Source organism: Mustela nivalis (genome assembly GCF_964662115.1).
Source record: "Mustela nivalis genome assembly, chromosome: 18".
Lineage (NCBI taxonomy): Eukaryota > Metazoa > Chordata > Mammalia > Carnivora > Mustelidae > Mustela > Mustela nivalis.
Window position 1 is genome coordinate 53,395,309 of NC_139037.1, and position 27,725 is coordinate 53,423,033.

The window sequence follows — 27,725 nt, forward strand, 5'->3', positions numbered from 1 at the left end:
ACTTAAAGAAACTTTGAAATCAGGAAGAAGACAATATTGCATCATCACACCCTTTCAACATCAGACTGGAGGTCTCACCCAGTGTAAAGGGAAAAATAAAGGTTTAGAATGGAAAAGGATGGGGGAAACTCACTATTTAATGAGAATATGGGAGGGCGCCATCGGAGTCTCTGCTTGGCAGAGAGCCTGCTTCCCCCTCTCTCTCTGCCTGCGTCTCTGTCAACTTGTGGCTGCTTTCTCTCTCTGTCAAATAAATAAAAAAAATCTTAAAAAAAAAAAAAGTAGAATATGGGAGTGCCTGTGTGGCTCAGTAGGTTGGGCATCTGACTTTGGCACAGGTCATGATCCCAGGAGTCTGGGATCAAGCCAGGTTCACTTCCAGCTCCCTGCTCTGCGGGAAGCCTGTTTCTCCCTCTCCCTTTGCCATTCCCCCTCTTGTGCTCTCTGGCTCTCTCTGTCAAGTTAAATAAATAAATAAATAAATAGAATAGAATATGTCCTTTTATAAAAAATCTAGAATAACTGCTTTATGTTCCTTTAAGGAATTGTCAGCAAGATGCAGCCATGAGAAGGTGACACAGGAGAGGTGCAGGAAAAACGTTTTTATACTCACAGGTCCTGAGATACAGAGACACTGCTTGCTGAGAGGAGGCTGCTCAGAAGAGAGTACCAAGGATCAGTCTCAACCAGTGAAATGAGGTGAGAGCAAGGATCCTTGAGTAAATGCCCTTATTGAGGGTCAGGGAGTACCTCCTATTGGAAGTGCCCTATTGGAGAAGTACACAAGAAAAGACTGGAGGGTATTTCAGTGGTGTGTTTGAATGGCACTAGGTCACACAGAAGGGTAGGAAGAGGAACTTGTGCAGGGGTGAACATTATTACAGGGATACACTTGGTTGCCTAATGTACCTCGGTCTGTTTGTGGGGATGATGAGGCAGTGGGAAAATACGAAGTTTTAAAAATTTATAACACAATAGTCACAAACGATTAGAATAAGATAGTTTATCAGTTTTGCTTGGCATAGTATCAATACACAAATCAGCTGTATTTCTATATACCACCAACAGAGAGTTCAGCAATAAAATTGTAAAATATCTTTACAAGAGCATTAAAAATTTCAGATATCATGAAATGACTCTAATAAAAACGTATAAGACTACTGTAAGAAACATTTTTCAGAACTTTATTGAGACATTAAAGATTTAACTAAGTGGAGTGATACACAGTGTTCATGGATTTTAAGGCTTATTATTGTAGAGATGTCACTTAAAGGATTTACAGATTCAATACAGTACAAATCCCGATCACTTTTTTTGGGCGTTGGGCGGTGGAAGCTGACAAAGTTAGTTAAACATTTTGAGAATATAAAGGGCCTAAAGAACAAAGAGACTTGTAGAAAAAGAATACGGCAGGAGGCCTTTATCAGACTGTAAGACTCAGAAAACTCTCCTAGCTAAAACAGTAGTGTTGGCGCAGGGACAAACACGAGAACAATGGAACAGAACGTCCGAAAACCTAGCCATGCAGATGGGGACATTTGTCTTAGGATAGAGATGATTCGACCTAGCAGTGGGGAAATCACCTAGACAATGCAACTGGGATCATTATCTACACAGTATTCACAGAAACAAACAACTGGGCGGGCTGTGACTAAGGAGGATATGCAGGATCCTTCTTTAATGTACTCGGTTTGTCTTGGGACACGAGATACAAGGTGTACTCTTTTGGCGTGGGTCGCAGTTGGTCCACAACCGTTTCCGGTCACGAAGCACACATCCTAATGTCGCCTCTACTCGTCGGATCCACTTCTAGTCTCCTAATCCCCGTTTTCTCAAGTGCGCTGCCAGCATCCTAGCCGCCCCCAGTTCCCGGCCCCAAAGTCCGCTCTTCTCTGTACGGATCCAGACCTTCTCAATATGACTGCGCCCTACGAGCGGCTTCCAAAGGGCGAAGAGACCGAGCGGACGCAAGCATTTCCGGCTCAGCACTGGGCTGTGATTGGCTTAGCGCTCCGCTCAAGGTCAAAGACCAGGCGAGAGCGATTAAGTCCTACTAGGCATGCGCGACGGCTGTGACAGCCGCTGCCTAGGTGGAAACGGTAAGTCTTGAAAAGAAGAGAAAGGATGGGCAGGATTTGCACCTCTCTGGTCTGGCCGGCCAGCTCCGGTCGCCTAGGGTGGCCTTCTCCCTCTCCGTACGGCGCACGACCCAAGATGGCGGCGCACGGTGCACAATGGCCGCTACCACCGCAACGCAGCGAAATCGGAGCGGCGACGTTGCCCGGCGATGAAATTCTAACTAGGGCCAGAACGAGGGCCTGTGCATCGATGGTTCGCTCCAAAGTGCCACTGATTCCGAGACTCCGGTCCGCAAACTTGATGAGAGGAAGCGGAAGGGGCGTACGGAAGCTTGGGTTCTCACGGCGTGAGGTCACAGATTTGCGGTCGAGGGTCGGTTTCTCCTAGAAGCTGTCAGAGTCCCGCGCTGTAGGACTTCCGCGACTTGAGATGCGGGTCGTGGGGGTACTCGTGGGGGATGGCAGTTTTCGGTGGCTACGGGGTTGTTGGCGGAAGCTTGGGCTGGCATTAAGTGTTGAAGACGAAAGACAGTTCCTACTGAGAGCGACAGGTGGGTTCCGGGTCGCGCCCCAGGCGGTAGACAGAGTCGTTGGGAGAACCACTGACCGAGGGGCCCATCGGGGTCTGTTCGGTGAGGAAAGGATTGGGGGTCATTTGAGGTCCCTATGGTCCGAGTGTGAGCATCCGAGGGATCCGTGATCCCTCTGAAAATAGGTGTCTGGGGGGCTGTGAATGGGTGCGAGAGCGAAGCGCAGGGTGTTCGTGGGAGAGGTGGGTGGGATTGGAACGCGAGGAGTCGCAGGGAGACGTTTGTGTGCATATCGGGGTGTCCTATTTCCCAGCTTTTTATGCTGAATTTAAACGTACAGAAAGTCGAAAGAATAGCAAAACGGTTCACCCGCCGTGAATAGATCCACGAGTTGTTAAAACCGTGCCATAAACACTTAGAAAGTCTCAGCCAATGCACACGTGCGTTTGCACGCGCATGAAATCAGGGTAGTCCTAGCTTTTTTGGTTAGCAGTAATCGCTCCTCAGATAAACCTCGTTGGCTACGATGCTGCCACTGGGCAAAGCTAGTCCTAACTTTCTATGTCCTTTCTGCTACATGATTTGCCGTAAGGTGCTAAGTTCTTTAATTCTCAGTTTTTCCACTCAAACACATTGCTATTTAACTCAGAGGTACTTCTGAGGGTCCTAACTTCATGACCTCATCTAAACCTAATTACCTCCCAAAGACCTTATTCCCAAATCACATGAGTTTGGGGGCTTCAATTTTTTTTTTTTTTTTAAAGTAGGTTCCATGCCGGAAGTGGGGCTTGAACTAACAACTCTGAGATCAAGAGGCACATCCTCTACAGACTGAACTAGCTAGGCACCGCTGGAGGACATAAATATTAATTCCATAACAGGTAGGTACCTGTAGGTATACTTCTTTAATGGGAGTTTTTAATGTTTCAAACAATTTTGTTAATTTTAAAAATTACATATATATATATAATACACATATATATATGAACATATACATACATATATATTTAACTATGTGTATTTATGTTTCATATTAAATGTTCTTGTCATTTTTTATTACAGTATCATTATATACTTATCATCAATAAAAGCAGATAATCACCTTAAACTATCTGTAATGTTTTAAAATGTATTTTTTTAAAGTGAATTATATTTAATGGATACTTTTCCTTTTTTAATGGGTAAGAGTAGGCTGGATTAATTGTGCATTTCAGAGGCTTGTGGTTTAATTTCACCACACTCCCCAATAATGTTCCATTATCTAATGCATCCACACACTGTGCCAGGTTTTTCGACATCTTTAGCAACAGTGGGTTAATCATCCTTTGATTCTTTTCTAATATGATAGCCCGAATTAGAAAAAAGGGACTAGCCTCACCTTTTCTTTAATCAAGATCATATTTGATTATTTGAAAATGAAAAAGTCCATCCTTGTTCCATCTTCCTGGTCTCTCCTTCTCACCTGCCCAAACCTTGGAACTACTATGCACAGATTAGAATGTATTATTCCCTGGACTTGTATAATTTTATCACATGTATATGGATATACTCTTAACGGTAGTAAGAATACACATTTTAGTTTTTTGAGTTTGTAAGTTTTATAATGAGGATGTTATATTATAATGTGGTATTCTGAGGCCTGGTTTTCTTGATTCAGTGCCAGTCTGTGATTCATCTGTCTTGCATGTAGGCTTGGTGCATTAATATGAATTTCATTGCATAAATACAGTGTAGTTCATGCATCTATTCTCCTGCTGTTGGACATTTGTATTTTTTCTGGGTTTTGGCTGTTAAAAGTAGGGAAGTTCTGAAAAACATTGTATGTCTCTTAGTTGTGAGAATTTGTCTAGTCTAGGCTATATACTTAGAAGTATAATTTCTGGCACAAAGTAGATGAATTTTTATCTAGAAGGAAAAACCAAATTGCTTTTGTAACGCGGTACAGAACTCTATCATCAGCAGTGTATAAAAGTGCCTGTTGGTGCATAAGCTTTCCAACTTAGTATTTTCATTATTGCTTTTTGACCATTTTGGGGGTATAAACATCATCTCGTTGTGGTCTCCATATGCACTGTTCTCATTACTAACAGGGTTGATCATCTTTTTATATGTTCATTGGCCAATTTTCTTCTTTTATTTATTTTAATTTAGTATAGTTGATATACAATGTTCCATTAGTTTCAGGTGTACAACATAGTGATTGACCATCTTTATATATTAGATGGGCCAACTTTAAATAAAACTGAAAAGTTTGTCTTTACCTGACATATTTGGAATATGTATCTTTTGCTAGTTATTTTGTAATAAACAGTCTGGCTGGTCTCTGTCCCCCACTTCTAGGAAGTGACCTCTAAATTGTTGGAATGTCCTGAGTGATAGGAGTCTTTGTTATTCATGGTGGGTCTGTAGATAGTTAGGACAGTGAGGTGACTCAGGATGGGGCTGTTTTATGTCATATGCCAGAAAGACTGACCATGTGATCAGAGGGTTGGGGCTTTGAGCCTGGTGATACTAGCCCAACCTCTGAGATAGTAAGGGTGCTGGAGGTTGAGTCACATGGCCAGTGATTAGGTCAGTCATGCTTACTTAATAAAAACTATAGACACTGACTCTCAGGTGAACTTCTATGTTGGCAGTACCTTACATATTGTCACTTATAGATATGTTAAATGAGTAATGTGTCCTGGGGCACCAGGGTGGCTCAGTGGGTTGGGGCCTCTGCCTTCGGCTCAAGTCATGGTCCTAGGTACCTGGGAACGAGCGCTGCACTGGGCTTTCTGCTCAGCAGGGAGCCTGCTTCCCTTCCTGTCTCTCTGCCTGCCTCTCTGCCTATGTGTGATCTCTGTCTTTCAAATAAATAAAATCTTAAAAAAACAAAAGAGTAATGTGTCCTGACTCTAAAAGGATAGGACGATGGAAGCTTCTGGTTTGGGAGGATCCCAAACCTCACTTACACTGTTGTCTCTCTCCATTTGACTGGTTATGACTGGATTGGCTGGATATCATTTTGCTATAATAATATGTTTTTTAAATTATTTATTTAAAAAAATTTTTATTTATTCACTTGAGCACATGTCAGAGCAGATGAGTTGGGGGGAAGGCAGAGGGAGAAGGAGAGGAAGAAGCAGACTCACCTCTGATCACAGAACCTTACTAGGGTTCCCATCTCATGACCCTGAGAGCATGAATAGAGCCAAAATCAAGAGTTGGGCACTTAACCCACTGAGCAACCCTGGTGCTTCTCTTTTTGCTATAATAAGACTTCTATCTTACAGTTTCTCCCAGGTACCTTGTAAATACTGGCTTTTCTCCCCTTTTAAATCTTGTTTGTTTGAATATGAAATTGGAATTAATGTTTATATTGAATTAAAGCAGTTGCATAATGACAGTTTTGTTTTTCTTTTAATTTATTTTTCCCATTCATTGCTCAGGTTTTTATCTGGTACATTTTTTACTTCAGAGAGAGATTATTCCTGTCCCTAAGTTGCAAGAAATGCCATGGATTATTTTTAGGTACTCTTCCTTGTGTATTTTTAGTTTAGTAATATATATATTTTTTAATTGCCAGTGGTGGGGCACCTGAGTGGCTCAGTCATTTGAGCTGTATACTTTTGATTTTGGCTCAGGTCATGATCTCTGGATCCTGGGATTGAGCCCCATATTTGGCTCTGCATTTAGCAGGAATTCTGTTCAAGGACTTTCCTCCTCTTCCTCTACCTGCCTCCCACCTCTCAAATAAATAAATCTTTGAATTGTTGGTGGCCATGGCTTTTTCTCACGTCTTTTCATTATCTTCTGAGCTAATGAAATAGTTATTACTAAACTATCCTTGCATCCTTGGAATAAAGTCAACTGTGCAGAGTAGGATTCTTCCTACATTTGGCTTTCTTTGTATTCTTCTTATATATCCCTGCATATGGTTTCTCAGTATTTTTTTTTAGGCTTTTTATAGCGGGAGTCCCATTCCCTGGCCTCAGTTCTTGAGTTCTGCCAAGAAAGAATTCAGAGCCAAACTCTTAAGCTAGCAAAGGTTTCATAGCAGTTTAAGCAAAAGTACATTCCTTTTTTTTTTTTTTTTTTTTTTTTTTTTGCGCAAAAGTACATTCTTGAGATGGGAGAGTGAGCAGGCCCAGAGGTAGCAGCTGCACCCTGGGTCAGGGTTGTTTTTTCTTTTTGTGTTTGGATAGGTTATGGGTCATAGGTAGGGCAGTCTGACTGTGGGTGCAGCCAGTTGTCTAAGGGACTCCACCTACTGGGAGATTTTGGCCTTATATGGCCAAAATCCTTGTCAGAACTGTCATGGCAGCCATTCTCTGGGGAGGGGGTTAAAACCACAATGTACTCCACCTTCTGGAGTGGAGTACAATGTACCACAATGTACTCCACCTTCTAAGGTAGGGACTCCACCTACTGGGAGATTTTGGCCTTATATGGCCAAAGTCCTTGTCAGAACTGTCAGGGCAGCCATTCTCTGGGGAGGGGGTTAAAACCACAATGTAAATGTATTATAGTAAGGCTCCGAGATACTCTAGGGCAGTCATGCGGAAGAGCGCAGGCATATCCTCTGGGATCTTCCCCGGGGGTTTGGAGGTTGGCCTCTGCCCTTTTACAGTCAGAAATCACTTGTTCCCTGCTCATACCCAGCTAGCTGCCTACTCTGTCAGTCACTGGTATTTGGCTTCTTTCGCTTAAAATAATGCTTTTCATCTTCATCCATGATTTTCCATTTATCATAAGTTTATTCCTCTCTGCTGCTGAGTACTAATTGGTGGCACAGATATGTCGCAATATGTTCATTCTCCACTTGATGGATGTTTTGGATTTTGGGGGTTGGTTTTAGATATATATATTTTTAAAGATTTTATTTATTTATTTGACAGAAGGAGACATAAGGAGAGAGGGAACACAAGCAGGGGAAGTGGGAGAGGGAGAAGCAGGCTTCCCGCCGAGCAGAGAGCCTGATGTGGGGCTCCGTCCCAGGACCCTGGGATCATGACCTAAACCGAAGCCAGTCACTTAACGACTGAATCACCCAGGTGCCCTGGTTTTGAATATCCTGAATAAAGCTGCAGTATGCATTCTAAAGCTGCAGTATGCATTCATGTACAAGTCGAAGTGGCTGTACCATATTGTATTTTTACCAGCAGGGGAAGGGAATTCTTTTTCTTCACATCCTAGTCAGTACTTAGTATTTTCAGTCTTTTAAATTATAGCCATTCTGGAGCACATGGCTGGCTCAGTTGGTAGAGCACATGACTCCTGATCTCAGGGTTGTGAGTTCGAGTCCCAAATTGGGCCTAGAGCTGATTGATAGGTAGATAGATAAATAAATAAAATTATCGCCATTGTAACAGGTCTGTAGGAATATTTTATTTAGGTTTTAATTTGCTTTTATTTAGGTTTTAATTTGCAGACTTTTGTGTGTTCATTAGCCATCTCTCTACTTTTTTGGGGGGAAAGTACCTGTTTAAATATTTTGTTTCTTTTTTACTAAATTGTCTCTTTTGTGAAGTTGTAAAAGTTCTTTGTATTTTTTAGATAGAAGTCTTTTAGTCAGGTATGCATTTTGTAATATTTTACTCTAGCCTCTAGCTTGATCCTTCTTTTTTTTTAAGATTTTATTTATTTATTTGACAGAGATCACAAGTAGGCGGAGAGGCAGGCAGAGAGAGAGAGGAAGCAGGCTCCCCACTGAGCAGAGAGCCCGATGTGGGGCTCCATCCCAGGACCCTGAGATCATGACCTGAACCGAAGGCAGAGGCTTTAACCCACTGAGCCACCCAGGCACCCCTTGATCCATTTTATTTGTTTATTTTTTTTTAAAGATTTTATTTATTTATTTGACAGAGAGAAATCACAAGTAGATGGAGAGGCAGGCAGAGAGAGAGAGAGGGAAGCAGGCTCCCTGCTGAGCAGAGAACCTGATGTGGGACTCGATCCCAGGACCCTGAGATCATGACCTGAGCTGAAGGCAGCGGCTTAACCCACTGAGCCACCCAGGCGTCCCACCTTGATCCATTTTACAAGTGTCTTTTGAATATCAAAATTTTTGGTCCTGAGATGTCTATCAGTTTTTTTCTTCTACTGTACGTTTTGTGCCCTGTTCAAGAAATCTTCACCTAATCCAAGGTCACTTAAAGTTTTTCTGTGCTTTCTTCTAGAAGTTTCACTGTTTCTTTTTTTAAGTGATCTCTGCATCCAACATGGGGCTTGAACTCACAACGCCAAAATCAACAATCATGTTCTCTACTGACTGAGCCTACCAGGCATCCCAACAGATTCACTTCTTAAATCTTTACTGGTTAATTTTGGCATGGGGTAAACACGAATATCCTATTGTTTCAGTAGCATTTGTTAAACATTTTATTATTTTTTTCATGCTCATTCTTCTAATTTGTTGAATATATGAAGTATATATTATAGCATTTTTGGTGTACTGGTCCACCAGGTCTCTCCCTTTGGCCATTTTTGTCTGTTTCTCTAACTTGATTTTTTTTCCCCAGCTATGGGTCATATTTCCTTGGTTCTCTGTTTGTCTGGTAATTTTTTTTTTTAAGATTTTATTTATTTATTTGAGAGAGAGACAGTGAGAGAGAGCATGAGCGAGGAGAAGGTCAGAGAGCAAAGCAGACTCCCCATAGAGCTGGGAGCCCGATATGGGACTTGATCCCGGGACTCCGGGATCATGACCCGAGCCGAAGACAGTCGTCCAACCAACTGAGCCACCCAGGCATTGTCTGGTAATTTTTGATTGGATGTCAGATATTGTCAGTTTCACCTGGCTGCCTGCGGGATTTCCTTTTATTCCTTTAACTACTTTTGAGGTTGGTTCTGGGATGTAACCACGTTACTTTGAAACAGTTTGATTCTTCGGAGGCTTTCTTTTAAGCTACGTTAGGTGGTGCCAAAAGAGTTTTTTGTCTAGGATTGTTTTGTCCCCATTTCTGAGGTGATACTCTCCTGAGACCTCTGCATAGTGTAAGATCAGGCATATCGGAAGGTTTTTCCACCCAGGCTAGTGGGAATGCCAGCTATTCCTGATCTTGTGTGAGCACCAGGAATTGTTTCACCTGCTTCTTGCCAGTGGCCTTGGTAATTCCCTCACAGTTCATTAGTGCTGAGCCAGAGACTCAAAGGAGCCCTCATCCTCTGTAGAGTGAGTTTTCCCTCTCTTCACTGGTATACTGCCTGGCAAGTGTTAGTCATCTTTGCTTCCTCATTTTTTGAATTCTGTATCATTAACTCAGCAACGCTGCTAGACTCTTCAGGTTCCTTCTCCCCGTGCTGTGGCCTAGAAAGTCTCCAGGTAGTGAGCTGTGGTGCCCAAAGGTCTCTAGCCTTGTTTCCCTTCTTCTCTGACTTCTGGGTGAGAAAACAGTTGTTTTAAGCACGTTTCCATTTTTTTTTTAATAGGTTAAGATGAAAGGATAATTCATAATTTGGTAATTTTCCCTGGAATCAGAGGTTCTATCAGTTCTGAGGGTTTGTGTTTTAATCCTTGGTCCAAGAGTTACTGTGTGGCTTTTAGCTAGGTGCTTGACCTATCCTTTCTTGGTTTTCTCTAAAATAGAATAATTATAGTCTACCGCCTAGGATTGTGAGGGTTAAGTGAGAAAAGAAGATGCCTAAAGCAATTCTTTGCATGTATAGGAACCTGCTTTTATTATAATTTCCACACCAAACAAATCTTTCCTTGAATCCATAGATGCCGGCTTCCTAGAATGATGCACTTCCTATAAAGGAAGAAAAGTAGATCTCAAGTCTAGAAACTCATTCTTGCCGAGGATACCTTTGATGAGACACCTGAATACTGAAAATGACCAAGTCTCAGGTTAGCTGTTTATTTCCCAGATTTCTAGAAGTTTGTAAAAATGTGTACAATCTGATGGTTGCCAGAGTTGGTAAGGTGGAGTGGAGAGGGATAGGCAAAATGGGTGAAGGGGAGGGAAGATACAGGCTTCCAATTACGGAATAAATAATTCATGGGAATAAAAAATATAGCATAGGAAGTATAATCAATGATATCGTAATAGTGTCTCTGTGACAGATGATAGCTACACTTGTGGTAAGCATAGCATAACCATAGACATGTTGGATCACTATTGTACTCCTGAAACTAATGTAACATCTTGTGACAACTACAGTTAACAATTTTAAAAATGTATACAATCAAAGGGAATGATATATATAGATCTCTTGCAGCTGGCAGAGATGTGCTTAGACTGGGAGATAGAATAATGACCTGGAGTAGCCAATCAGGGAGGGAGTTCTATCTTATCTGTATGTCACCTTTTGCAAGGTGCGAACAATTGTAACATTGCCACAGAAGTGGCAAGATCCAGAGCTGAGTTGCAGACATTTTTGTGGTAATATTGGAAACCACAGAAGAATATTAAGATTACTTTGTATATAAGCAGGAAGCACATGAACTTTCTGAGTAAATATTTCCCAGAGATTAAAGATGAAGAAGTGTCTTTGATGGGTCTTCCTCTTCAGTTTTTCTCCAGACTGTGGACCCAGTAAATGGTCATCTTCCCAAGGAAATGTGGGAGATACAAAAGGCATAGCTAGAAAACATTACAAATCTCTTCTTATCTACAAAGAGAAGATAAGATTAATTTTTACCCAAGGGTCATGGTGTACATCATTGCATGAACATATGTAACATGTTCATAACATATTTATAACAATATACAGCACACAGTAAGAGTTCTGTTTTTGCTTTTGTGAGTACCATGATTTAATACATAACAAAGTTAACTTCTAAAAGGCAGTTCTGAGCATAACATACTTTTGTATATGAAAAACACTGCAGGGGCACCTGGGGGGCTCAGTGGGTTAAGGCTCTGACTTCGTCTTAGGTCATGATCTCAGGGTCCTGGGATGGAGTCCTGAATTGGGCTGTCTGCTCAGCAGGGAGCCTGCTTCCCTCCTTCCCCGTCCCCTGCCTACCTGTGATCTCTGTCAAATAAATAAATAAAATCTTTAAAAAAAAAAAAAAAAGAAAGAAAGAAAGAAAAAGAAAACCACTGCAGTGTCTACCAAGTGTGTGCAGGAAATGTGTATGCTTGCTCCAGTCTGTTGCTGCTTGTACCCTGGGCATCGGTTCTCTTTGGTTTCTTCTGTCTCATTGAACTTTTTTTTTTTTTTAAGATTTTATTTATTTATTTGACAGCGAGAGATCACAAGTAGGCAGAGAGGCAGGCAGAGAGAGAGGAAGGGAAGGAAGCAGGCTCCCTGCCGAGCAGAGAGCCCGATGCGGGACTCGATCCCAGGACCCTGAGATCATGACCTGAGCTGAAGGCAGCTGCTTAACCCACTGAGCCACCCAGGCGCCCCTGTCTCATTGAACTTTTTGCAGTTCCTGGAACCCACCATGGTATTTAACACTTTTAACACATGCTTCCTCTGGAAGAGCCACAGCTCCCGTGTCTTCCCAGTCTTACCATGGAGCACACCAGTAACCATGCACCTCTTCTAGCTTGACCTCTTCCTCAGAACTATTCGTTCTTCACCTACTTGTGCCCATATTTTAACTCGAGTGTACTTCCGTTGTAAGCCTTGTTAAACCAGACTGTCTTGCTGTATAGGAACTCTGTAAAAGAGAGTACTTGCTACTCTGCAAGTGTCAGGATTGTGCTTTATTTCCTTTTTTACTGCAGCGTATAGTGGGTAACATTAAATGCTCCAGGGGCACCTGGGTGACTCAACTGGTTAAGCAGCTGACTTCGACTCGGGTCACGATCTTGGGGTCCTGGGATCGAGACCCAAGTCGGGGCTCCCTGCTCAGCGGGGAGTCTGCTTTTCCCTCTATCCCTCCCTTAGTTCATGCTCTCTCTCTCAAATATATAAATAAAATCTTAAAAAAACAAAAAAAAAATAACATTAAATGCTCCTAAGGTGGGTTGTAGATGCTTTTTAGGTAAACTTTTAACAACATTTTACATTGGGTGAATGAATGAGTGAAGAAGTGCATGAAGAATTCAGAAAGGAAGAGCACCTGCGTGGCTCAGTCGGTTAAGCATCCAACTCTTGATTTCAGCTCAGGTCGTGATCCCAGGGTTGCAAGATCAAGCCTTTCGGACTCTGCACTAAGTAGCTAGTCTGCTTGGGATCCTCTCTCTCCCTTTGCCCCTGCCCCTGTTCTCTCTCTCAAATAAATAGATAAATCTTTTAAAAAAAATTCAGAAAGGATTATTTCAATGGATTTATTAGCATACTAAGTGTAAATCAAAACTAGATATAGAGAAATACTTGTTTATAGATTTCTTTTTTTTTTTTAATTTTTATTTATTTATTTGACAGATAGAGATCACAAGTAGGCAGAGAAAGAGGAAGGGAAGCAGGCTCCCCACCGAGCAGAGAGCCCAACGCGGGACTTGATCCCAGGACCCCAAGATCACGACTCGAGCCAAAGGCAGAGGCTTTAACCCACTGAGCCAGCCAGGCGCCCCTATAAATTTCTTTTTTTTAAAAAAAGTTTTTATTTATCCATCTGAGAGAGAGTGAGAGAAATCATGAGAAGGGAGAAGGTCAGAGGGAGAAAGAGACTCCCCTAGGAGCTGGGAGTCCAATGTGGGACCTGATTCTGGGACTCTGGGATCATGACCTGAGCCGAAGGCAGTTGCCCAATCAACTGAGCCACCCAGGCACCCCTGTTTAAATTTCTATAGTAAAAATAATCAGAATAATATCCTGTATATCTTCTATAATTTATTCTATTATATTAACTCCAGATTAAAGAGGATTATGTTATTACAGGGCTTGTTGTCATTCAGTGATGTGGCTGTGGATTTCACCTGGGAAGAATGGCAGCTGCTAGATACTGTTCAGAGGAACCTCTACCGGGATGTGATGTTGGAAAATTTTAACAACCTAATGTCATTGGGTAAAGGCAACTTTCTCACCATGAGTCCATTAATTGCCTGGTTTTTTTTCCCCCATTGATAACAATTTTTTTTCCATAAATTGACACAATTTATGGGTACCCTGATATCCTTATTGATTTTGAAGTTATATAGGTGATGGAACTTATTTTCTTTATGTCCAGTGATGGTACTTACATTCATTTTCTGAATGAAAGCTTCTGTTTTGCTGAGATTTACTCTCTATTCCCTGAAACAGAATTTTTCATCATAGGCCCTAATACTGCTCAGTTCTCTGGGATTACTTCTCGACAGGTTATCAAGTTACTAGACCAGAAGCAATGGTCCACTTGGAGAAAGAACAAGGAGTGCTAGAGAGAGAATTCTCAAGTTCGTCTAGTCCCGGTGAGTACATCATTGCAGTGTGAATTAGTGGGAGCCAAGTGACAGTTGATCATTGGTATGTTGGGACCCTTGTTATTTTAACATTTTTGCTCATAGTCTCTGAATCTTAAGAGTTGACTTAGAGCAAGTGAAAAGAGGTCATCAGTGTGAATGGTGTTCCCTTCTCTCACCATATATGACTCATTGGCTAGCCACCTCGCAGAAGATGTACCTCCTTTTACTACTCTGGGTCAGATCTTGGCCTGTTTCATTTGGTCTTTCCCTTTTGGCTTAGTTCTTTTGCAGCTCGTTAGACACAACCTGCCTTCCCCACGTCTTATCCATATTTGCATAGCTCTTCTATTATGCTTTCAGATATTCATAGATTGCCTCCAGAGTTTGAGGACATCACGTCTTCAGTTCATTACTTATTATCTATTTCTTTTATTGAATACCTTTGACTTATATTGTGCACCTGCTGTATCACTTTCTCCCTTCTCTTTGGATATTGACTTGAGTTTCCATTCCCCTCCATTTCATAATGGTAGGATTCACTGATTTTTTTTTTCCCCCTAGAAGTAATATGGCAAGTTTAGGGTTGGTATCAGGAAAATATTGAGAAAGATGAATCTGTGGAGGGAAATAATGAAAATAATGCATTGGGAGAAATATTTTCTCTGAGTAAAAATTTTGTTCCTTTTGTAGAAAGACCACGTCAGTGTTTCTCAAGAGGAATACATCTGGAACAAAAGTCAGATTCGAAATTTCAGAGCAAAAACTATGCAGAAATGAATTGTGATGTATTAAACAGCCATGAGAAACCATTTTTCCATACTCTGCATGAAACCTGCCATACTCAGGCCCAGTACAGCGAACATAATTTCTTTGTGAAGATGTTCAGCATGGCAAAAAGTCTTAAAAGACATCACAGAATTCACGTAGAACGGAAACCTTATGAATGTAGTGAGTGTCCAAAATCCTTCAGGTATAAGTCAAAGCTCATAATACACCAGAGAACTCATACAGGAGAGAAGCCGTACAGATGCCCTGAATGTCAGAAAGCTTTCAGTACAAAATGTCATCTCACTCTACACCAGAGAACTCATACAGGAGAGAAACCATACGGCTGTACTGAGTGTCCGAAATCTTTCAGAACAAAGTATCATCTCATTCTCCACCACAGGACTCATACAGGAGAGAAACCCTATGAGTGCAAAGAGTGTGGAAAAGCTTACAGGGAGAAGACAAAGCTCAGATTGCATTACAGAACTCATACAGGAGAGAAACCTTTTGAGTGTACTGATTGTGGGAAAGGTTTTATGCAGAAGTCAAACTTCATTATCCACCAAAGAACTCATACAGGAGATAGACCCTACGGATGTAGAGAATGTGAGAAGACCTTCTGTAGCAAGTCTCAGCTTGCTGTTCACCAGCGATCTCATACAGGAGAAAAATTGTACGAATGCAAGGAATGTGGGAAAGCCTTCAATAAAAACTCGCATCTCCTGACACATCAGAGAATTCATAGAGGAGAGAAACCTTATGAATGCAGTGAGTGTGGAAAAGCTTTTGTACACACATCGCAGCTTATTGCACATCAGAGAAATCATACAGGAAGAAAACCTTACGAATGCAAGGAATGTGGGAAAGCCTTCAATAAAAAGTCACACTTCATAACACATCAGCGAATCCATACGGGAGAGAAGCCTTATGAATGCAGCGAGTGTGGAAAAGCTTTTATAGACAATTCACAGCTTATTGTTCATCGAAGAACTCACACAGGAGAGAAGCCTTACGAATGCAAGGAATGTGGGAAGGCCTTTAATAAAAAGTCATCCCTCATAACACATCAGAGAATTCATACAGGAGAGAAGCCTTACGAATGCAGTGAATGTGGAAAAGCTTTTATAGACAAGTCACATCTCATTGTCCATCAGCGAACTCATACGGGAGAGAAACCCTATGAATGCAGTGAATGTGGAAAAGCTTTCATACGAAAGGCAATGCTCATTGTCCATCAGAGAACACACACAGGAGAGAAACCTTTTGTGTGTCCCGAATGCCAAAAAGCCTTTAGCAGTATGGCCATGCTTAGTCGACATCAGTTGATTCATACAGGAGAGAAACCCCATGGATGCAAGGAATGTGGAAAAGCTTTCCGCCAAAAAAGCCATCTTATTATCCATCAGCGGTGCCATACTGGAGAGAAACCCTATGGATGTGTTCCATGTGGTCAGATCTTCAACCAGAAGTCCCAGCTCATTAGGCATCAGAGACGCCACACAGGAGAGAAACCGTATCACTGCACTCAGTGTGGAAAAGCCTTTTTTGAGAAATCATATCTCAGTGTCCATCAGAGAAGTCACACAGGACAGAAACCTTATCAGTGTAATGAGTGTGGGAAAACATTCTCTGTCAAGTTCTTTCTCACTTCACATGAGGAAATTCATACCGGAAAGAAATCTCAGGAACACGGTGACCACTGGAAAGACTTTAGTGAGATGTCAGAGCTCACTGAAGGCAAGAGGAATCACTCAAGACACACCCTATGAATGAAAGTTAGGATACATTTGGTCAGTGTCAGTTTAAGAGAACTTACTCAGGAGAGAGATCTTTAAATGCAGTGAATATAAGAAAATTACCTACCACCAATGTAGCCCCATTTCTTTGAGGAAAGGCATATGAATGAGGTGAAAAGTCAAAATCTTTTCTTGACAGGTTCCCACCTGTCCTCCCAGGTGGACACAGAAATGAAACCTGAGTGCAACAAATGTTTTTGATGGGTCATCCTCTGATAGGGAAAAAGAAAGACCTCACAAATGTTGCAGATCCTGGAATACTTTGCAAACAAATGAGCTTTCATACCAAATAAAATAGACACTGAAGACTTGTGATGGGGAATGCCTCTGGCATGAAGTCTAAACTTAATGTGCATCAAATTACACTTATTAAGAAGAATTAGTGTGGTGTAATGGTGCTAGGAAAGGTTGCTTACATATAACCTTTAGAACAAAAATTTCATTCCTGTCACATTCCCATTTATTTATAGAAAATACATGAAGTAGTCAGGAAAAGCAAATAACTTTGGTATGCCAAAGGACACTTTGCCTCATGTTTGAATATATTGGATAGTCAAAGCACTAAATTAAGAATGATCCAAGATGAATGTATTAGCTTTGCCTTGCGTCTGTTTTTGTAGTACATGTATGTAGCAATTTCATGTTTAGTAAGATCATGAAAGGAAGTTGTATACCACAAAATTCTTGTTTGTCTGTAATGTGTAGTATCCATCATGAAATGCCAACATTGTAAATTCTTTTGTATTATATAAATTGCAAGGGAAGTAATTAGACCTAAGATTAAGACTTTTTAAAAAAAAACTTTTTACTGGTATATGTAAGTGGATCTGGTAGTAGTTTCAGCCCTTTGGAATAATAAATTTTTTTAAACAAATTACCTTCCTGTTGTCACTCAGAAAAAAATAAATCCATTAAAAATAGTGAGATTTGGGGTGCCTGGCTGGCTCAGTCAGTGGCATATGTGACTTTTTTTTTTTTAATATTTTATTTATTTATTTGTCAGAGAGAGAGGAGCGAGAGTGAGCACAGGCAGACAGAGTGGCAGGCAGAGGCAGAGGAAGAAGCAGGCTCCCCGCCAAGCAAGGAGCCAGATGTGGGACTCGATCCCAGGACGCTGGGATCATAACCCGAGCTGAAGGCAGCTGCTTAACCAACTGAGCCACCCAGGCGTCCCTGTGACTTTTTTTTTAAAGATTTTATTTATTTATTGACAGATCACAAGTAGTCAGAGAGAGAGGGGGAAGCAGGCTCCCTGCTGAGCAGAGAGCCCCATGAGGGGCTCAATCCCAGGACCCTGAGATCATGACCTAAGCCAAAGGCAGAGGCTTAACCCACTGAGCCACCCAGGCGCCCCTGGAATATGTGACTTTTTAAAAAGATTTTATTTATTTGAGAGAGCATGTGCAGGGGGGAGCAGCAGAGAGAGAGGAGAAGCAGGCTCCCCAATAAGCAGAGAGCCCAATATGGGGGTCAATTCCAGGAATCTTGGATCATGACCTGAGCTGAAGGCAGATGCTTAACCAATTGAGGTACCCAGGCGCTGTGAGCATGTGACTCTTGGTCTTGGGGTTTTGAGTGTGAGTCCCACATTGGGTATAGAGCTTACTTAAAAATCTCTAAAACATACTGAGATTTAAGAGTGATGAGTAATCATGTCTTCTGTCCCTGAGTTCTGAGAAACTGGAAGCAGCTGCTATTTTCAAAGAATTGAAAACCTTTCGTGGTGGTATTGCTCAAATGGGTAATGTGGCTTAGACCTATGGTCAGATGTGCTACCCACTGCTTTCTCTCATGTGGCCTAGTTTATCAGCTTCCGGCCGCTGCCATAACAAACTAGTATAAACTGAGTGGCTCAATACAACAGAAATTTATTGTCTCTCATCTGGAGGTTAGTCTAAAATCAAGGTGTCATCAGGGCCATACTCCCTCTAAAACCTTTTGGGGAGGGGTTTTGGGCTGGCTCAGTCGTTACGCGTCTGCCTTTGGCTCAGGTCATGATCCCAGGGTTCTGGGATGGAGCCCTGTGTCGGGCTGCCTCCTCAGTGGGAAGCCTCCTCCCTCTCCTGCTCCTCCTGCTTGTGTTCCCTCTCTCACTGTGTCTCTGTCAAATAAATAAATAAAATCTTAAAAAAACAAAACAAAACAAAAAACCAACCAACCTGTTGGGGAATCCCTCCCTGTCTCTTTCTAGCTTCTAGTGATTTGCTGGCAATTTCTGTCATTCCTTAGCTTGCAGCTGCATACCTCCAGTCTCCGTGACGATGACTTTTCCCCCACGTGCCTGTGTCTTCACATGCCCCCTTTCTGAGTACACCACTCACTGGAGTACAGGCACACTCTACACCTGTAGGACTTCATCTTAAACTAACTCCATCTGCAAACACTGTTTCCAAATATAGCCATATTCTGAGGTACTGGAGGTTAGGTCAATATACACTTTTTGGAGGGAGGGAGAGAGAAAATTCTTAACACCTAGTAATTTGGATGTAAACCTATAGAGATAATCCCAGTTTCAGGTCCAATACACTTATTCAGGCAGGTGTTCACACTCATCCAGCCTCCACAGTGGAGACCGAGGAGGAACAGTCAGCATTTACGCCTGAGACACACCCCGCATCCTGTACCAATGGCACTTGCCACTGTGACAGCAGATACATGAAGGAATATCTTGTACCCCCAACAAGCTAACCCAAACAGGAAAATGAAGCAAGCACATCTATGTTTATGAGGGACCTTAATCTGAAATTGCCAGAGGAGGTTTTTTGTTGTTGTTTCTTAAAAGATTTTACCTATTTACTTGGGAGAGAGAGAGCATGAGAGGGGAGAAGCTCAGAGGGGGAAGCAGACTCCCCGCAGAGCTGGGAGCTCGATCCCAGGACTCCAGGATCATGACCTGAGCCGAAGGCAGTGCCTTAACCCACTGAGCCACCCAGGCACCCCATCAGAGGAGTTTCAAATGAGTTTGTTTTTTTTAAGATTTTATTTATTTGACAGGCAGAGATCACAAGTAGGCAGAGAGCAGACAGAGAGAGGGAAAAGCAGGCTCCCCGCTGAGCAGAGAGCCCAATGCAGTTATCGATCCCAGGACCCTGAGATCATGACCTTCGCCGAAGGCAGAGGCTTAACCCCCTGAGCCCCCCAGATCCCATTAACTGAGTTTTTTGCATTAAAAATGCCTTTAGTCTTATCTTTTGCGAGATGCAGCTGTGACCTAATGTGTTATCTGCTCACCTGGAAATTCCTGGAATTTCTGGTATTTTTATTTTCACTCTTCCTAACTGGCTAATTCTTTTCAGAACTTGTCTCTTTAAAAAAAAATTTTTTTTTTTGTTTATTTGACAGAGAGAGAGACACACAGCAAGAGAGAGAGAGAGAGCACAAGCAGGGGGAGTGTGAGAGGGAGAAGCAGACTCTCCACCGAGCAGGGAGCCCAATGTGGGGCTCAATCCCAAGACTCGTGGATCATGACCCGAGCCGAAGGCAGACGCCCAATGACTAAGACCCCCAGGCACCCCTGAACTCATCTTTTTTTTTTTTTATATTTTATTTATTTGAATGACAGAGATCATAAGTAGGCAGAGAAGCAGGCAGGGGTGGGGGGGAAGCAGGCTCCCCACTGAGCAGGGAGCCCGATGTGGGGCTCAATCCCAGGACCCTGAGATCATGACCTGAATCAAAGGCAGAGGCTTTAACCCCCTGAGCCACTCAGGTGCCCCCTGAACTCATCTCTTTATGGAAATTCGTCACCTGGAGAAAGTGGCAATCAAGGCAAATGACTATTATTTTGTTTTCCGCCCTCTTCACTTAAAGCCCACAGGTTGATTTAGAATCATTTGCCACCCAAGCTGTCAAAGGTGACAGTTTCACACAATGTCGTATCACTACATAAGGTGGGCCTCCCATCTTTTCAGCTCCTTGTAACAGTTCACCTCCTTCCCGGCTTCAAACTGCTCAGCTAACAGCCACCCAGGTGCCCCCAGTGCACTCATTTTATATTTTTGTGGTGATATCTCACTTTTAGGTACCAGTTCTGTATCAGTCAATATAGGCTTAGTAATGCCTTGCTATCAATACCCTAACAATTGTGGTGGTTTACAGGAGTATAGTATTTTAAGTTCATGCCACACAATGACTACAGGTTGGCTCCACGTCTTCCTCACAGCCCAGACTGAAGCTCGTGTTCATGTGAAATCCTGTTTGTCTTAGTGCAAAGGAAAGAGAACAGGGCAAACAATTTTCAGGCTCTTAAAGACTGACAGTGATACATTCTACTTCCCCCCACAATTCATTTCTTGAAAAAGTCACATGGCCAAGCCTTTAAGAAAGGGCTATGTAATCTTTTGGTAAGGCAGCACGGCAACTAATAATGATAACATTAAAATATATATTAATAAAAGTGAATTCACACTATCTCCATATTAATTTACTGTCACTGTGAGGTAATTAGAGTCAAAGTGTAGTAAACTTCAACGAAGATCCTAGGCAAAAATAATCCTATCATGTTTTAAAAATTACATAGACTACGTGACAAGGGCAGCATGTAAACTGCAAGAAGTATCCTGTATTAAAGTGTTCTAAAGTGCTATTTTCCTAAAAAAGTATAAAGTTATTAACTTTGAGTGTTAAGAATGCACACTATGGTTAAGGACGCAAAGTCATCATTAAGGAAAATAATAAATGAAAAGAAAAGAAAAGAAGAAAGAAATCATTAAGGGAATAGGAACAGGGTGTATATCTTCCAAACTAGTCAAAGACAAAAGTGAAGAGCAAAAATAGAATGATTAAAAACCAAACATTACCACAAACCAAAAGAAGGCTAAAAAGTAGACTATAAAGAAACAGAATAAGCTGCCCAAATAGAAAGAGGTAGGATCAAACAACAATAATTTGTTATTAGGTTAAATGAAAGTGAATTAAATGCTCTGGTTTATATACAGTTTGTCAGACTTGGTAAATAAAATTAAGATACTGTTTTTTTTTTAATGAAATAACCACATAAAACATATGGAATGGATTTTCTTATATGAAAAAGCATCTCATGCAAATACGAAACATGACAAAACTAGTAAAACTAAATATCAGAAAAAAATCGGGGTGCCTGAACGGCTCAGTGGGTTAAAGCCTCTGCTTTCGCCTGGGGTCATGATCCTGGGGTCCTGGGCTCGAGCCTCACATCGGGATCTTTGCTCCGTGGGGAGCCTGCTTCCTCCTCTCTCTCTGCCTGCCTCTCTGCCTACTTGTGATCTCTGTCTGTCAAACGGATAAATGGAATCGTTTAAAAAAAAAATCTCGGGGCGCCTGGGTGGCTCAGTGGGTTGGTGCCTCTGCCTTCCGCTCGGGTCATGATCCCAGGGTCCTGGGATCGAGCCCCACATCGGGCTCTCTGCTCAGCGGGGAGCCTGCTTCCCTTCCTCTCTCTCTGTCTACTTGTGATCTCTGTCTGTCAAATAAATAAATAAATAATCTTAAAAAAAAAATCTCTAAGGAGACAGTCACTAATCATGGGAAGAAACGCTAATGCTAAATTCATACATTAGACAGGGACTCAAATTATCTAAAGTAAAAATGCAAGATTTACAATCGTAAGAGGCAAAGTTACAATCATAGAGGGAGATTTTAGTCCCTTTCTACCAGCATATTACAGAATAAACTGATAAAATGTTTATAAAAGTTTTGAACATACTTAATAAAAATCAGTATAATGGAGGTATTGTATGCAACATCCTCAAAATTCACAGAATTTTCAAGTACTTCTTTTCAAAGTTTACCATGTTTGCCATGTCCTGGGCTTTATTATAAAGCAAATTTCAACAAACTTCAAAGGACTAAATGTATGTGCAATTGTGTTCTGTTAAGCTCACATATACTTGAAAGTCAATAACAAATATTAGCTAGAAAGCTATAATTTTGGAAATTAGGAAAAAATTATAAGTATCCCATGAATCAAAGAAGAAATAATTATTTTTCCAACTTTGCATTCTAATCATTTTTAAGTATAAGAAGGATGAAAATCTAAATAATGGTCCCTATGTACCTACAAAATAGATTCAACAAATTCACCATTTTGTTATGTATCTATTTTCCATTTAGTTATCTACCTATTTATCTTTTCAGAATCATCTGAAATTAAAGATACCATGACACCTTAATTCTATATTATCTGCATCCCGTACATAATCATATCATTACCAAACCTAAGAAACTAAATAGGAAATTAAAAAACTGGGTTTCCCTAAGTGATTAAAAGTGTACATCATGGGTGGCTGAGTGGCTCAGTCCTTAAACATCTCCCTTTGGCTCAGGTCATGATCTCAAGGTCCTGGGATGGAGCACCCAGTTGGGCTCCCTGCAGGGAGCCTGCCTCCTCCTCTCTTCCCCATTCCCGCTCGCTCTCACTTATCACTGCCACTATCTCTGTCACTCTCTGTCAAATAAATCTTTTTTTTTAAAGATTTTATTTATTTGAGAGAGAGACAGTGAGAGAGAGCATGAGTGAGGAGAAGGTCAGAAGCAGACTCCACATGGAGCTGGGAGCCTGATGTGGGACTCGATCCCCAGACTCTGGGATCATGACCTGAGCAGAAGGCAGTCGTCCAACCAACCGAGCCACCCAGGCATCCCTCTGTCAAATAAATCTTAAAAAAAAAAAAAAAAAAAAAAAAAAAAAAAAAAAAAGTACAGGGACGCCTGGGAGGCTCAGTTGGTTGGACGACTGCCTTCCGCTCAGGTCATGATCCCAGAATCCCGGAATCGAGTCCCGCTTCGGGCTCCCAGCTCCACGGGGAGTCTGCTTCTCCCTCTGACCTTCTCCTCGCTCATGCTCTCTCTCACTCTCTCTCAAATAAATAAATAAAATCTGAAAAAAAAAAAAAAAAAGGACAGTAGGACATTTTGCTGTGGTCTGACAACAGGTCACATTAACAGGACTAGTCCCTTTTGAGCCTGGGTCTCCACTTTGTTGTTGGGGTATCACAAAAATCCTCTTCTGCCGTGGGAAGAGAAACTCAAAAGCAAGGTCTTTATGTGACATCTCCAAGCACAGATAGTTTGGAGGCGTTCAGGTGAAGTGTGTGTGTGTGTGTGTGTGTGTGTGTGTGTGTGTGTGTATATAAGAAAAATTTTTCTTTATTTCCCAGGATTTGTAACAGATTGGAGTTTGGAATAGGGCTGGTTGGTTTGATCTCCAGAGACCGCCAGATGCTTCCTCCACCGCTGCAGAGCGCCGGCGCCCCTTCACCCCCGGGCCTCCATCCACCCCTCTTCCTCACCGTCGGGCACGCACGGTTGACTTCCCGGTTCTACTGGCCCTGGTGCCTCCCCCTTCCACGACCTCTACTTCCAAATACCCTAGAGTTACTTCTCTTTAGTGCACACGTCTACTGAGCCCCGTGCAGAGCACGATGCCCATCATCAAAGGTCTTCCAGGATTCTCCCGTCTGGTGCAAGAGCAACCGGCACTACAGTTGGAGGTAACCCTCCGAAGGCCAGACACGCTACTGAGCATGCGTACCGGCACCCGGAGGCGCGGTGGTCAAAAGCGCTACTGAGCATGCGTAGCGGTCCCGGCGTGCTGCTGAAGCGCGGGCAGGAAAGGCTTTCCCGAGGAAGCTAGACCGAGAGCGGGAGAAGCCGGCGGAGGTTCCTGCCCCGCACATCATTTTAAGAAGACCGCTCCCATTGTGCAGCCGATCAGTGCGGGCGGCCGTATGACTCATTACTTATCCACGGTGCCGAGTTCCAGTCTTTAGAAGGATGCGGCCATTTACCTCCACCTGCCCAGTCATGAGCGAGGGAAGTGATCCGCGCTGGGGGGATCCGGAAGCGGAAGTGGTGTGTGCCGTCCTTTTAAACCTCCTGTGGCGCGCTGAGGAGGCTGCAGCTGCCGGTTTAGAGGTGCGGCGCCTAAGAGGGCTGGGAGTGGTGGTGGTGGGGGGTGTGGGTCCCTAGGCGATGAAGGCAGCCTGGGGGCGTCTGGCGTTTGGCGGAGGGCTGGAGGATGTGAGGACTGGAGAGGTGGCTTGGGTGTGAGAGCAGGTGTCACGGGAGTGGGTCAGCGAGGGCTAGGGAAACCTCCCTGGTCAGTGCTTGGTTGGCTATGTGAGTCCGACAGCCTAAATGTGGTGGGTCCCTGAATGGTGTGACTTGCTTCAGGATGAAGTAGCAGCGTGTGGGCTGCCTCGTTTGTGTTTTTTTTTTTCCTTCTTTAAGATTTTATTTATTTATTTGACAGAGACAGAGATCACAAGTAGGCAGAGAAGCAGGCAGAGAGAGAGGAGGAAGCAGACTCCTTGCTGAGTAGAGAGCCCAATGGGGGGCTCTATCCCAGGACCCTGAGATCATGACCTGAGCCGAAGACAGAGGCTTTAACCCACTGAGCCACCCAGGCGCCCTAACTTGATTTTTCTTATTTAATTTTGTGAATTACCTTTATTGACTCTGGGATATTAAATCAACTTTGTACTCCTGGGGCACCTGGGTGGTGCAGTCGGTTAAGCATCTAACTCTCGGTTTCAGCTCAGGTCTTGATCTCAGGATTGTGAGATCAGGCCCCACGTCAGGCCCAGTGGTGAGTCTGCTTGAGATTCTCTCTCCCTCTTCTTCCTTGCCTCCCCCTGCTCTCTCTCTCAAATAAATCTTTAAATAAATAAGTAAATAAAATATATAAGATATTTTATATTATATATAGTTAATATGTAACAATAATAGTATAAATAAAAATAATAAAAAGTAAATGAAATATATCTTTAAAATAATAAAAATAAATCAGCTGTGTACTCGTGGTATAAAACCCATGATGACATCCTAAATTAGCTTTTCTCTGCATTGCTGAATTTGACTTACTATTCCTTTGCATAGTATCATTGGTGTTCGTTTATTAGATTTGCCTGTAATTTCTTTTCTTTTTTTTTCTGTTCTTAAAACTCAGCTTCTGCCAGTTATATTTTTCTCAATAGACTATACTTTTGTGAAGTTGCAGATTTTAATATATAATCAAAAACTCAAAAACAGCGGCGCCTGGGTGGCTCAGTGGGTTAAAGCCTCTGCCTTGTGCTCAAGTCATGATCCCAGGGTCCTGGGATCAAGCCCCGCATCAGGCTCTCCCCTCATTGGGGAGCTTCCTCCTCTCTCTCTCTGCCTGCCTCTCTGCCTACTTGTGATCTGTCTGTCCAAAAAAAAAAAAAAAAAATCTTTAATAACTCAGAAACATCTCTATGAACCTGGGAAAGTCCTTGCTGGCTGTTAACACTTTTCTTGCAGAGCAAAGCACCAGCCAAATAGCAAGCCCAGATCAGTTCAAACTAGTCTGAGACACAATGGCTACCAAATTTGACCTTTCACTGTCTTTTACCCTCATTATAAAACTACAAATCATGTGGTGGGTGGGTGGAGATCTAACGTGTTAGACATGCAATACATGAAGACGCATGACCTTTAAGTGTGCAGATTTGCCTCTCCATGTTGATGCATCAACCTTTTCCCACCGAAGTTTCTTTCTTTCTTTTTATTTTTTTTTAAGATTTTATTTATTTATTTGACAGAGAGAAATCACAAGTAGATGGAGAGGCAGGCAGAGAGAGAGAGAGAGGGAAGCAGGCTCCCCGCTGAGCAGAGAGACCGATGCGGGACTCGATCCCAGGACTCTGAGATCATGACCTGAACCGAAGGCAGTGGCTTAACCCACTGAGCCACCCAGGCGCCCCCCCACCAAAGTTTCTATAAAAACTTTTCCTAACTTCTCCTCAGGGGATCAGCCTAAGGATTCTTTCCCTTGTGCTACCTCCCTGGTGCTTGACCATAAGTCCCAATAAAGCCTTGCATGTGCTTTTAAATTTTGGGTCCAGGGGCGCCTAGGTGGCTCAGTTAAGCAGCTACCTTCGGCTCAGGTCATGATCCCAGGGTCCATCCTCATTTCCATCATTGCTGAGTCCAAGCGTTCAAGTCCAATAACAATAATGAGGGAAGTTATCAGTCTGTAAGTATGTGTAGGATGTATTATGAATATTAAGAGCATCTCAGTCTTGGACATTGTATTTCTAGAACCTTAAAGTGTTCTAACTAACCACTTAGGGTATCAAACTCAATATTACTTTTGTTCCCAGAAGCCTGATCAGAGTCAACAGAAGGCCCATCTTGGAGTTCTGTGTGAGGGTAGGTCCTCTGCAATAAAAGCAGGGATTCAGGGCCTGTGATTGATGTGCCTTCTAAAGTAAATACTCCCCTTAAATCCACAGCTCTCACTCTCCGGGAACACAAAGATGCCATGATGTGAGGAGGTAGAGGTTCCTGAACAAGAAGTGTCTTACTGGTGTTGGTTCTCTTGACTAGAGACCTCTAATCAAGACTCAGAGAAGAGCTGGAAGTCATTTGAGAAGATGTAAGAGTCACTGGCCATTTTCCAAGAGCAGCTGAAAGTGACCAAATCGCAGGTGAGCCGTCTTTCCGAAAGATTTGAGGACATTTCTAGAATGTTCATAATGAAGAGCAACACTACACAAACGATAAAAGTCAGGTGGGAAAAAGGCACAGAAAGAAGATTGAGACGCAGCCAGGTGGAGCATGGGTGCATGTACAGATGGCGAGTCATTCCAAGCGTTTAATGTCAAAACATTGCTATGTAAACCATGAGGTTCAAAGTGGAGTTGACAATTTTCCTCTGGTGCCAGTGGCAGCCATAATCTAAAGAGAAACAGGCATTTTTTTTTTAAGATTTTATTTCTTTATTTGACAGAGAACACAAGTAGGCAGAGAGGCAGGCAGAGAGAGAGAGAAGAGGAAGCAGGCTCCCTGCAGAGCAGACAGCCTGATACGGGGCTCAATCCCAGGAACCTGGAATCATGACCTGAGCGGAAGGCAGAGGCTTTAACCCACTGAGCCACCCAGGCATTTTTATGAAGTACACTTTTTGCCTAAAATACCTTTTCCATTAAGACTGTTCCTCATAGTCAGTAAATGCTTTTTGGCACTTAGGCACAAGGTCTTCCTCAAAAACCAAAAGAGTTGCCTAAAATCAGGATCACCAGTTCCTCCTCCCTTTCTGATTTGAACTTACTCCAGTTTCTTTTAATCTCCTTCTTCCTCCAAAAGTGGTTTTTATCGGGATCACCAGTGACTTCATGTTGTTAAATCCCACACTCAGTTTTTATTTGACCTTTCAGCATTATTCGGCATTGTCAGTACTTCTTCCTTAAAATAGTGTTGTCATTTGGTGTTCAGAATGCCATGCTCTTTGGATTTTCTGCCTTACTGGCCGCTTGTAGGGCTCAACTTCTTTTTGTAATTTTGTCTTGT

The 27,725-nt window shown here is 42.5% G+C and overlaps 1 protein-coding gene across 11 annotated transcripts; it reads left to right on the top strand.

The window, feature by feature from the left end:
- Positions 1-1,984: 1,984 nt before the first annotated feature.
- On the top strand, positions 1,985-17,310 carry LOC309853410 (uncharacterized protein). 11 transcript variants are annotated; one of them, XM_082711357.1, is made up of 6 exons: positions 1,985-2,099; positions 3,376-3,489; positions 10,314-10,439; positions 13,370-13,496; positions 13,789-13,878; positions 14,563-17,310. In XM_082711357.1, the coding sequence occupies exons 3-6, from the start codon at positions 10,425-10,427 to the stop codon at positions 16,407-16,409; spliced, it is 2,079 nt and encodes a 692-aa protein (XP_082567483.1). In that variant the 5' UTR covers positions 1,985-2,099; positions 3,376-3,489; positions 10,314-10,424; the 3' UTR covers positions 16,410-17,310. The 11 variants fall into 11 exon arrangements, with proteins under 11 accessions (XP_082567483.1, XP_082567479.1, XP_082567476.1 ...); XM_082711353.1 differs by having other exon boundaries at positions 1,986-2,099; positions 3,373-3,489; XM_082711350.1 differs by having other exon boundaries at positions 1,988-2,414.
- The last annotated feature ends 10,415 nt before the right edge of the window (positions 17,311-27,725 follow it).